Source organism: Cornus florida, unplaced genomic scaffold (genome assembly GCF_030987335.1).
Source record: "Cornus florida cultivar Cherokee Brave unplaced genomic scaffold, ASM3098733v1 CherokeeBrave_3.0.0_Hap2_Chr10, whole genome shotgun sequence".
In the NCBI taxonomy this organism is placed as follows: Eukaryota; Viridiplantae; Streptophyta; class Magnoliopsida; order Cornales; family Cornaceae; genus Cornus; species Cornus florida.
In genome coordinates, this window is record NW_026775580.1 from 99,775,253 (window position 1) to 99,787,375 (window position 12,123).

General features: G+C 39.3%; 1 protein-coding gene across 4 annotated transcripts in view; it reads right to left on the minus strand.

The window, feature by feature from the left end:
- LOC132276329 (alpha-glucan water dikinase, chloroplastic) overlaps nucleotides 1–12,123 on the minus strand; it is a 35,198-nt gene that overhangs the window by 14,357 nt on the left and 8,718 nt on the right. For 3 of the 4 annotated variants that reach the window (XM_059777713.1, XM_059777711.1, XM_059777712.1), the window contains exons 18-25: nucleotides 11,684–11,746; nucleotides 11,522–11,596; nucleotides 2,568–2,630; nucleotides 2,403–2,462; nucleotides 2,144–2,296; nucleotides 1,893–1,976; nucleotides 798–974; nucleotides 592–698 (exon numbers count right to left, since the gene is read on the minus strand). In XM_059777713.1, coding sequence (XP_059633696.1) covers nucleotides 592–698; nucleotides 798–974; nucleotides 1,893–1,976; nucleotides 2,144–2,296; nucleotides 2,403–2,462; nucleotides 2,568–2,630; nucleotides 11,522–11,596; nucleotides 11,684–11,746 — 782 coding nt within the window. The remainder of the gene's footprint in view (nucleotides 1–591; nucleotides 699–797; nucleotides 975–1,892; nucleotides 1,977–2,143; nucleotides 2,297–2,402; nucleotides 2,463–2,567; nucleotides 2,631–11,521; nucleotides 11,597–11,683; nucleotides 11,747–12,123) is intronic. The other variant, XM_059777714.1, reaches the window with a different exon arrangement.

Here is a 12,123-nt window from a genome sequence, read left to right on the forward strand (position 1 = left end):
AAAATTTAAGTAACATACATACTATAATATGGTTTCTTTACAATAGAAGGCATACTATATATTTTTAATATAAAAAAAGCCAAGATAAGATCATTAGTAAACAAAAAGCATATTGTAACCCAAGCATAAAAAAACATATCTAGTTTTGGCATATATATGCATAAAAATGGACCAAAAAACCAGAGTGAAAAAATAGTAAAATGATGAGAAAGAGGTTTACAGGTTATATTCTCATCATCATCATCTTCTTCTTTTTTTATCAATTTTTTTAATGTGGACTTCAAAAAGTAAGGCCTGGAGGAATCCAGTGAGCTTTTGGGAGGCCACTGTAAAATCTTTATTATATATATATATTTTTTGATCAGTAAATCATTTTAATATTTTTAATTTCAACTATTCATATTTCCAAAAAATTTGGAGGGCCATGTCTCATCATGGGTCCATCCCTGTCCCTCTTCCCCACCCTTCCTCCAACTTTTATCTAATACCAAGTGAACAGTTAGGAACTAGAATTGATGAACCAATTATGTTAAAAAATCAAAAGAAACAATTGCTTGATTGTTGAGTTTATAACAATAAGGCTTAATCCACCTTCCCAAATTGGCAGTGTTGCGAAGAATAGGATCGAGTCGATTGAGAAGTGAGGACAATGAAGCAGCTGAACCAGCACGAATAATCTCCTCGGTGAATATGTTCACCTGCATGAAGTGATTATACATATGGAATAAAGGTAGTTGTATTTAACAAAATCAGAAGTTCTTATTTAGAATCTTTAGATTATAGCAGGATTAACATACAGCCCATTGGTCCACTCCAAGCTGTGATCCGAGATACTCAGCGGATGGTTGCAATATTTGAAGGTACCGCTCTGCCTTGCTTGCAAGTGAAAGTCGGGTTCTGTCAAGGACTGATTTTGCATATAGTGCCCAGTGATTATCTCCACTCTTTGACATGCTTAAAGCTTGATTCCATCCCTTAAAAGCACAAAAGAGAACATTTTTAGATTACTATGGCAACGCTGCATCAGTTTTTTCTTCTTTTTCCCCCTCACATGGAATGACTGGTGAGTGATGTCTGGTGACTGATGATTTGAATTTTCAAAAGACAATGAACTTGCACAACAACAAATTCATGCCAAAAGTACATATATTGATGAACTCATTTGGAATCGTAACTCAATATTTCCACCAACTTAGGTGAAACCATGTTGTCCACAAAGCAGGAATACCCAAGCCTTCCTCAAAATCAGATATAAAGTTCAACCGCAACAAAAGGACATGTACAGTTGTCAATTTCTCAATGATTAAGAAAGAAGGAAAAGTTATGCTCTCTATTTCTTATATTCTAAAATGCAAGCCACGTGAACAGCAAGCATTTACCAAAGGCTTCGCCCAAGTGGTATCTCCTCCTCCTTCCAAATGGGAAGTTGAGTGGTCGAGTCCCCAGTGGGACAAAGGGATGTGTGTGACTTACTTACCCAAAAAGGCAAAAAAAAAAAAAAAAAAAAGTGGGTATTTATATTGCTTAATTTTCTTATTGCTTCTTAAAGACTATATACTGCATTCTACATAGTTCATTTTTCTGATAAACAAATCAAATTGTTTATGAGTGTTTGTACTTTGTACAGGTATAGAAAATCTTTCATACTGGATTTAAGTGGTACAAACAGCAATTTTGAAAGTAGAAGATTTTGTGCACCCTGTTTACATTATGCACTGCCTATAGACCTGTCAAAGCACCATTGATAAATATGATAAAAAGCTGTTATTGTGTCTTTTAACCTAAATTTCTGCACCTTATATTTGTGAAATTACATCTTTTTGAATTAGAGTACTATCTAGAAATGAGCTAGCAATTTAATGATTTAATCATTTAAATGAGTTGGTGATTACCTTTAAGCAATAGATGAGATCCTCATTATCATCTGATGAAAGTGCAAGGTTTTCAAGAACAAGAGCTATGAAGTACATAATTTTCTGCAAAACACAAAAATCTGCTAGTCAAAAATATATTTCATATTATGAAACTAAAAGCACCCATAACTGTTGCAAGAACTGAGACAAAATCCAGTTAAGAGAAAAAGAAAGAAATTAACTAGTTAACAGAATTATACAGATGCAGACATGCTGACAAGAGAATATACCTGTGGTTGAGAACTATTCAACTCCTCGTATCCCCTTTCAATGGCTGTCCTAACTGTGGAATCAAGTGCAATGTCCAAGAACAAAAGATCCTTAAGACGGTCATTGGAATTGGATAGCAATGGCCTAATCGCCTCACGAACCTCTAGTAATCCCTGAATACAAAAGTTTGATGATAAAAATAATAATAATAATCTAATGGTGAGGTTAGGGTGTATTGGCAACTAGGAAAAACAGAAGGCTGCAAGAAATTCCACATACCTCGAGAAGGGCTTCCACATTTTTATCTTCAACATGTTTTAGGACAAATCGAAGCAATTCCTTTTCAAAGGATTTGTCAAATGTAGATGGTATCAGATTTCAGAAAATTTTCACACAGGTGAGCTCAAGAAGGATGCTTATAAGAAGTAGACTAGAGAATATTACCGGGAATCCAGAAGGCAAACCCGGTACAGGATTTATCTTCACCCCAACCATGAAACCTTCTCCCTGAAAGGATTGAAAATGTTAAGAGTTAGAGAGTGTTTAGAGTTTTACTTGTTTACTTCGAGGCATAATTGTAATTTGCATATCTCATTAAATCTATAGAAGAGGTGGTGTAGAAACCCTACAACCATCTTAATTTCTCTTCTCATTTTCCTCTTCTTCTCTTCTTTAAACCCTACAACAAATCAGCCACCGAGAACGCTGATGTCACAATGACGACATGCTGATGTCAGCATCAACTGGTCAAGAATTATACAGCCTGGATAGCCTGAATTTTCTGGGATTTATGGTGTTATTTTTTACTCTTTTTGAAGCTGTATAGGTTTTTTTTTTTTTTTTTCATTTTCCTAAAGAATTTCTGGATTTCAACCCTGTTGATTTCGATCTGGTTTCTGGGGGGTTTTCAGTTGTTTATGTTGGTCAAGATCAATACTATATGATGTGCTTTTGACTTGGAGATACTTTGATTGCTGCTTGTTGGCTGATTTGTTGCATTTGGATTGATTTCTTTGGCTCTAGTACTCTGGTTGGAGGGATGGAAAAAAGGATGGACGGTAGAGGGGAACGGATGGATGAGGTATCCTTTTTTATGATAAGTAAGAAATTTATAAAAAGCGCTCAAAAGGGAAGCGCATCCCAAGGGAACAACAACAGGCCAAAACAGCCATTACACTTTCAAAGAGGCCAAAAAATCAACTATTTCATCAAAAGATCTATAATCTCTACTTGAGATCCAACAAAAAAGAGTGAAAACAATAGAGAACTTAAGAAAAGAAATAGGCCTCTCCTTCCCCTCAAAATATCTCATATTCCTCTCAAGCCAAATACACCACCACACACAAAGAGGAGTAGCCTTCCAAGCATCACGAACATGGCCCCCCACAAAACACTCTCTCCAAGCCTCGACCAACTCTCTGGCGGAGTGAGGCATGACCCATTGGAACCCAAACAAGCCAAGCATCAAATCCCAACAATCCTTGGCCATGGGGCAATGCAAAAGAAGATGGATGAGGTATCCTTAGGAAAGGGAAAGTGTTTCCCTCACTTTTTGTTTGGTTGGATGGAATGGATAATAGAAAGGATGGATGGGATGACACATTTTTTTTGTTTGGTTGGAAGAAAGGGAAAGATGATTTTTATATAATTTTTACTAATATACCCTTGTTATTTAAAATTCTAAAATTCTATATTGATTCCAAATTTTTAGGAAGGTTAGAATTAGAAAATACATATTTATGTTAATTATTACTTTTTTCTCTCTCTCTTCTTTCTCCCAAATTTGTGCGGATAGAAAAATACAAAGGAAGGAGGGATGCTTCCTCCCTCCTTTCCCTTCCCTCCAACCAAACACGGAAAATTTATTTTATCACCTCTCTCATACATTCCTCCTCAATCCTTCCCTCCAACCAAACATAGTATAGGGGGTTCGGCTGAGGCTGTCTCTGTGCAAAGATTTGATGTGCTTTTTCTGGAATTTTCTGCTTCTACAACTGTCTTTGGTTGCTTGGGCTTTCAGAATTTGCACTTCCCTGGTTCCAGATTCATCTGAACTTGCTGACCAACTTCTGCTTCTGTCCTTGGATCTTAGTTTTGAATTTTTTTTTTTTTTTTTTTAAGGATAAACTACAACCACTCAAGGATAATGATATACCTAAGTCGATTACTTCGACAAAGCTGAATGGGGTTAATTATCTTCCTTGGGCTCATGCCATACAGGTTTGCTCATGTGGGCATAGAAAATTGAAATACTTTACTGAGGACCCCACCCAACCCACCCCCACCCCCACCCCCACCTCCATTGACATGAAGTCTAAGCTATACGAAGATTGAATGCGTGAAGATTCTATTGTTATGGGATGGCTATGGCATAATATAGAACCCCGTATTTGTCACTACAGTTGCATTTGGTGAGTCTTCTAAGAAGATCTGGGAATCTCTTGCAGAGTCATTCTTGCACCAGAGCAATGTTTTCTCAGGTTTATTAGTTGTATGAGCAGATTTTCACTACTAAGCAGTCCGGAGATCCATTGTCTAAATACAACAGCACTCTTAAAAATTTTTAGGATCAGTTATTGCAACATCAACCATTTACTGCTGATTTGGAGCAACAGAAGTGTCACTGGGAAGAGTTTATGATTACTTCATTGCTATCTGGTTTAAACTCCGATCTTCATGGCTTTAAAGATTCTTGCTAGCGAGAAGTTACCTATGGCTGCCAATGCATATTCTCGATTATTGAGGTCCTCTTTGGGACAAAGCTCCACTGTCACTTCTACAGAATCTTCTGCCTTAGTTTCTAGCAGTGGGGGCCGTGGTACTATTCGTGGTGGCCATAGTTCTCACGGTAGTGGTCGTGCCTTGGTTTACCAATTGCATTATGTCTAGGTAAACGTATTTATACTACACATCCCATTGCTAATTTTGTGTTTTATGATCGTGGTTCTTCCTCGCAATCTTTTGCACTTACTTTATCCTTTATCTTATCAGTAGGCTTTGTGTACGTCTGGATGGATAAACGCAATGGATGAGGAAATAAGTGATCTTCACAAGAATTACACATGGGATCTTGCTGCTCTCCCTTCTGGGAAACGAACTATCAGGTATCGTTGGAATTTCACTGTCAAGTATCATGTTGATGGTTCTGTTGAGAGTCTTAAGGCAAAGTTTAGTTGCCAAAGAGTACACTCGAACCTATGGAGTTGATTACTCGGAGACTTTTTCTCCTATAGCTTGTCTTAAGCTCTATCCAGCTTCTTCTTTCTCTGGCAGCCTGTTGTTATTGGCCTATATATCAACTTGATATTTTTTTTTTTTGATAAATAAAAATAATATAAGAAAAGGCGTTCAAAAGGGGAACGCGTCCCAATTACAAGAGTGGGACCAGGACTAACAAAGAATCCAAGAAAGTAATTAAATCATCCGAAGAAGAACAAAAACTTCTCTTCACATAATTGAAAAGAGAGCGAAGAATGTAAAGTTTGACCATTGCTGTAGGCGACTCTTTCCCTTCGAACATTCTGCTATTTCTCTCCTTCCAGATGCACCACCATACACAATGAGGTACAATTATCCAGAAATCGCGGACATCTCTTCTCACCCGACATCCTCTCCAAACATGGATTAATTCCTTAGTAGATTGTGGCATAACCCAACACATGCTAAACAACCCAACAATAAGATTCCAACAATCAGTCGCTAGAGGGCAATGCAAAAGGAGGTGATCAACGGACTCTTCAGTATCCTTGCATATGCAACACCAATTAACAATATAATTACCCCTTTTTCTCAAGTTATCAACTGTCAAAATCTTTCCCCTCATAGCAGTCCAAACAAAGAAAGCCATTCTAGTTGGAGCCATAGACCGCCAAATGGTTTTCCATGGGAATTCTCGATTAACAAAATTAGACAAACATAAGAACAAGGATTTAACTTCAAAACGACCGTGGGAAGAAGGAACCCAAATCAAAACATCATTATCTCTACCAACGCCCTCCTGCCGATACAAGAGATCCAGAAAAACACATACCTCGTCCATCTCCCAGTCCTGAAGAGAGCACCGAAAATGCACATCCCACGTAATCCCACTGCTATCAAGCCGATAACAATCAACTACGTAGGCGTGTTTATCAACAGCAATACAGAATAATCTAGGAAATGTACGAGAAAATGGCTGATCCCCACACCAAAGATCGTCCCCAAATCGACAAGATACTAGCCTGCGCCATGGACGATGTCTTTCCCTCCCATATCTCCATAACCATTTACCCAAGAGAGCTTGATTGAAAGGAACTAAACGTCTTATTCCAAGTCCACCCAATTTCACAGGCTTACAAACGTCCTCCCATTTGACAAGGTGGTACTTGAATTCATCGCCCTTTCCTCCCCATAGGAAATTCCTTTGAATGTTTTCAATCCTATCTACAACGGAACAAGGAATTTAGAACATAGAAAGAAAATAAGTGGGAAGGCTCGATAACGTACTTTTGATAAGAGTAACTTTACCCCCCTTTGACAAGTATTGCTTCTTCCAGCCTGCCAATCTCTTCGCATACCTATCAATCACGGAATCCCAACTCCCCACTAACCTTACAGAAACCCCTAGGGGTAAGCCCAAATAAGGAATAGGGAAAGAACTCACTCTGCATCCAAGGACTGCAGCTAAAGAGGAAATGTCCTGAACATTCCCTACTGGGACAAGCTCACTCTTAGCCACATTGACCTTAAGCCCGGAAACTGCCTGAAAGCAAGTCAAGATACACCTCAAGTATCGAAGTTGAGACACATCAGCATCACATAAAATCAGGGTATCATCAGCAAAGAGTAAATGAGAAATCTCCATCTGATGGTCTAAATCTCTGCCCACCCTGAACCTTTTATAAAACCAAGGTCTTCAGCCCTGCGCATAAGTCTGCTTAAGCCCTCCATAACAACAAAAAAAAGGAAAGAGGACAAAGGGTCACCTTGTCTTATACCCCGAGAGCAACCAAAGAAACCAGCGGGAGAACCATTCACAAGAACTGAAAACTTGACAGACGAAAGACAAATCTCAATCCACTTCCTCCATTTACTTCCAAACCCCATTCTTTGTAACAAATAGAGTAGGAAATTCCAATTCACATGATCATATGATTTCTCAATGTCAAGTTTGCATAAAACTCCAGGAATACCACTCCAAAATCTGGAATCTACACATTCGCCAGCAATAAGAACTGAATCAAGAATTTGCCTACCGCCGACAAAGGCATTCTGGGAATCCGAGATGATCCCATCCATAACTTCCCTCATCCTTAAAGCAAGCACCTTAGCAATAAGTTTGTAAATACAGCCCACCAAACTGATTGGACGGAAATCCTTTATATCTGAAGTGCTTCCCTTCTTTGGGATAAGGGCAATGAAAGAAGCATTAAGCGACTTCTCAAAGACGCCAAAAAAATGAAACTCTTGAAAAGTACTCATTACCTCATTTCTTACAACTGCCCAACTTTCCATCAAAAATCGCATGGTAAAGCCATCAGGTCCCGGAGCTTTGTCCCCATTACAACTTGATAAAGCCTTAAGAACTTCCTCTTCAGTGAAAGGATTCTCAATCCTATCTCTTTCAAGCTCAGAGATAGCCTCAAAATGAAGACCATCAAGTTTGGGCCTCCAAACTAAAGGCTCGATATAAAGCTTTTGATAAAAGGAGGCAATACCATTACGCACCTCTTCCTCTCTCCACAACTCCTCACCATCCACCCGAATTCTTCTTATATGGTTACTCCTCCTATGAGCATTAGCAAGCCGGTGGAAGAATTTTGTTTTCCGATCACCTTCCTTTAGCCAAATAACCCGAGATTTTTGTCGCCACGAGATCTCCTCCATACTTGCAATCTCAGCGAAATCCGCCTGACAAGAGACTCTTCTGGAACGTAAAAATTCCACATCCCCTCCTGCCTCTTCAAGACGATCAATCTCAGAAAAATCAGCAAGAACTCTATTCTTTCTCCATTCCAGATTCCCAAAGACATCCTTGTTCCACTGCTTAAGAACAAATTTGAGAGCCCTTAACTTCTTCGTAATTATAAAGCTGGGCGATCCCGAAGCAGTAACTTCCTCCCACCAAGATCTGACTTTCCCTTGGAAATCTTCCGCTCACAGCCACATATTCTCAAATCTAAACGGGGATCTTTGAGAACATAAACCACCACAATCTAAGACCAAAGGAACATGATCAAAGGTAACCCTTGCTAACACTGCCTGAACAACATCTAGGAATTTCTCTTCCCAATCCCCTGAAATTAAAAATCTGTCCAGCCTTGAAAGAGTGATTGGATCCCTACCATTTGACCAAGTAAAGGCTGCACCTTCCATTAGTAGATCAATAAGAAGATGCTCATCAATAAAATCAGAAAATTGGTCCATTTCCAGGGATCTTCTACCCCCTGTAGATCTCTCTGACGAGGATCTAACAGCATTGTAATCTCCTCCCAAACACCAAGGGAGAGACCACAATCCTTGGACATGGCGAAGCTCCTCCCAAAAGATAGGTCGCTCATCATCAACAACCGGGCCATAGACACCAGTAAAAACCCATTTGAAGTTGTCCTCTTCCAACTTAAACACACAGGATGCAGAAAATCTCCCCATCCAGACCTCCGTTCGAGTTAACCATCTACTATCCCACATGACTAGGATCCCACCCGAGGAACCTATACCATCCAAAGCCTCTCATTCCACAAACCTTCCTCCCCACAAGCTCTTAACCACTCTATCAGAAATGGATGCCAACTTGGTTTCTTGTAAGCAAACAAGCTGGGCACCCCACTTCCTTAAAGCTACCTTCACTACCCTTCTCTTGTTCGGATCATTGAGACTGCGAACATTCCATGAGATAATTCGTAGCTTCATTGTAAACCAGATAAAATAATCTCCCCCCCACCCTTCCTGAGACTCCTGCTCCTGGTTCTTCCCCTTTCCTTCGCCACTCCTCCTTTCCCTTCGTAGTTGACTTCAGAGATGAGATTCTTTATCTCATGTACTCCTTTCCAAGACGATAAAGGCTTCGTGTTCATAACCTCATTGGTAACTGCAACCTCTCTCCCTTCTACAATTGCTTGAAGGATAGATATGTCTGAACATCATTACCTTCTGAAGAGACTCCCAAAAGCTCACTAGTTACTCCAATATTGTCAACTACCCAATCTTTCCCCATATCAGCAATATGTTCATCCGGTCGCACCGTAGCCAATGGTACCTCCTGTAGGATTTCAGAACTATTCTCCACCCAAGGTGTAAGCTCATTGGAGCAAACCTGTTGGATAGAACCCAAATCATCAGGCACCTCCTCATCCACCTCCCTATCATTCTCATAAAAAGAATCAGTGTCTGTAACAAAAGGGCCCATTCCAGTGTCTGAAACAAAAGGGCCCATTCCAGCGAAGCTACCAGAATCAGTCTCTTCAACCCCTGTATTAAGACCTTTCAGGGCTACATTTAATCGAAGCTCTTTGATCAAAGCTACTGCCTCCTCATTGGACAACTAAAAATGCAAATCTCTGCCCACACAGACTGTAACCCCTTCAGATAATTTCTTAACAGCACAATCTGCAATTATCATCTATTTAGAAATGCCAAACTCACTATCTCTCCGTCCCTCCATATTCAACCCATGTGAAGAAACAATTCCATTATTCGTGACAGTCAATTCGCACCTCTTCTCCGAATCCAGCACAACACTGGCGCTCCTCATCGTACAAGAAGGGGTAAAAAAAGAGGATGGATCATTAAGATTCTGAGGATGTGAAACTGAATGCATACCTGGAGCATTAGTAGGAATCCACTTTTGCTTCTCTTTTTGAGACCATCTAACACTGTGATTTCTGTTAATGTCCCGAAACGAAGACCTGACAGAACTTCCTTTTGGCTGTAAAGAATCAGAGAGAGATGAAGATGATAAACCTGCACAGCATTGAGAGTGGCGAAAACCTTTCTCAATAGGACCTCCACCAGTCGCCGAAGCAAAAAAATACATCCATCTCTTTTTCTTCAGTTAACTCCAGAAGATTGTAGAAGGATCATCAAAACGACGCCTCTGTAATTGGCTAACACCTTTAGAAATAGGTGATCTACAGGAGGAAGTTTACATGGATCAACCGCCTGCTAGTCATGAGCACCTAGTTTGTCGCATGCGCAAGGCTCTATATGGTTTGAAGCAGTTTCCTCATGCCTAGTTTGATAGATTTAGCACTGCGGTGATTGACTTTGGTTTTTAACATTCTAGTTCTGATCATTCTGTGTTTGTTCGTCATTCTTCTACGAGCACCATTGTTCTGATCATCCATGTTGATAATATTATCATCTCCGGGAGTGATTCAACAGGAATTGCATGGTTGAAACGACATTTGGGTCAACAATTCCATACTAAAGACCTGGGTGCCCTTCGTTATTTCCTTGGGATTGAGGTTGCTCTTTCTCATCAGGGCATCTCACTGTCTCAATAGAAATATGTTCTTGATCTTCTTTCCGAGACTGGTCTCTTAGGTGCTCGACCTTTTGATACTCCTATGGATTCTACTGTCAAACTTGATGGTGAGCAAGGTGAGTTATTTGCCAATATTGGATGATACAGCTGCCTTGTTGGGAAATTGATTTATTTGACTATTAGTCTGTTACTCATCCTGATATTACTTATGTTTTTGGAGTGGTTAGTCAATATATGCATTCTCCAAGTCAGCCTCACTTTGAGGATGTTTGTCATATTTTACGTTATCTAAAGGACCTGGACGTGGGCTATTGTATAAGCCTTCTTCCTCCTTATCTGCGACAGGTTTTAGTGATGTGGACTGGGCTGACAATCGTTCTGATAGGCGATCTAACTCTCGTTATTGCATGTTTGTTGGCGGTAATCTTGTTACTTGACACAGTAAAAGCAGACCTTCGTTGCTCGTTCTAGTGCTGAGGCTGAGTAACGTACTATGGCTCACACCGCTTCTGAAATGTTACGAGTTCGCTCTCTTCTTTGAGAGATGGGTATTGATATTCCTTCTCATATGCCAATGCATTGTGATAATCAAGCAGCTATCTTTATTGCTAGCAATCATGCTTTTCACGAGCATACCAAGCATATAGAGGTTGATGGTCATTTTATTCGTGATCTGCTGATGCAAAAACAGATTGTTACAACTTGTATTTGCTCGGATGATCAGTTGGGTGATATTCTTACTAAGCCACTAGCTCTTGGTGCCTTTCAGCGGTTGTGTTTCAAGCTAGGCATGTTTAATCTATATGCTCCAGCTTAAGGGGGAGTATTAAGAGTTAGAGAGTGTTTAGTTCTTTACTTGTTTACTTTGGGTCATAGTTGTAATTTGCTCATCTCAATATATATATATATATAAGAGGTGGTGTAGAAACCCTACAGCCATCAGATTACGTTCCTTAATTTCTCTTCTTCTTCTCTGTTCTTCTTCTCCGCTTCTTATCTTCTTTAAACCCTAAATCACACATACAGATTCTAACTGAAATATTACCATATGATTAAAAAAAAACATGTTGCAGAACAACACATTTACAAGCATTACCTCAGCTTTGTATCCCATGCAATTTGAAGCAGCGGACTCAAGATCTGCACCTGAATGAACTGCCTGCATGTAGATTACGATCAAACTAAAGTTGTCAACTCATCAGATATGGCAACAAAATTATGAGACAAGTAATGGGAGTGAAAAATAAATTCACAAAATACTATAAGATATTCGATGATCAGATAACAGAACTTCATTTTTTCTTTTTCATACTATAAGATATTCGATGATCAGATAACAGAACTTCATTTTTTCTTTTTCAAAAGAATATCTCTCACTAAATAATTTCATTTTGATCAGGATTTAATGCATAAATATTTACTGTCACATAAATAGCTTCTGGACAAAAATTATGCCATAGTTTCACGCACTCAATTACAATCCTTCAGTTTCAGTAAGAAACTAATGCATAGATCCATGAACATTTATAAATTTGC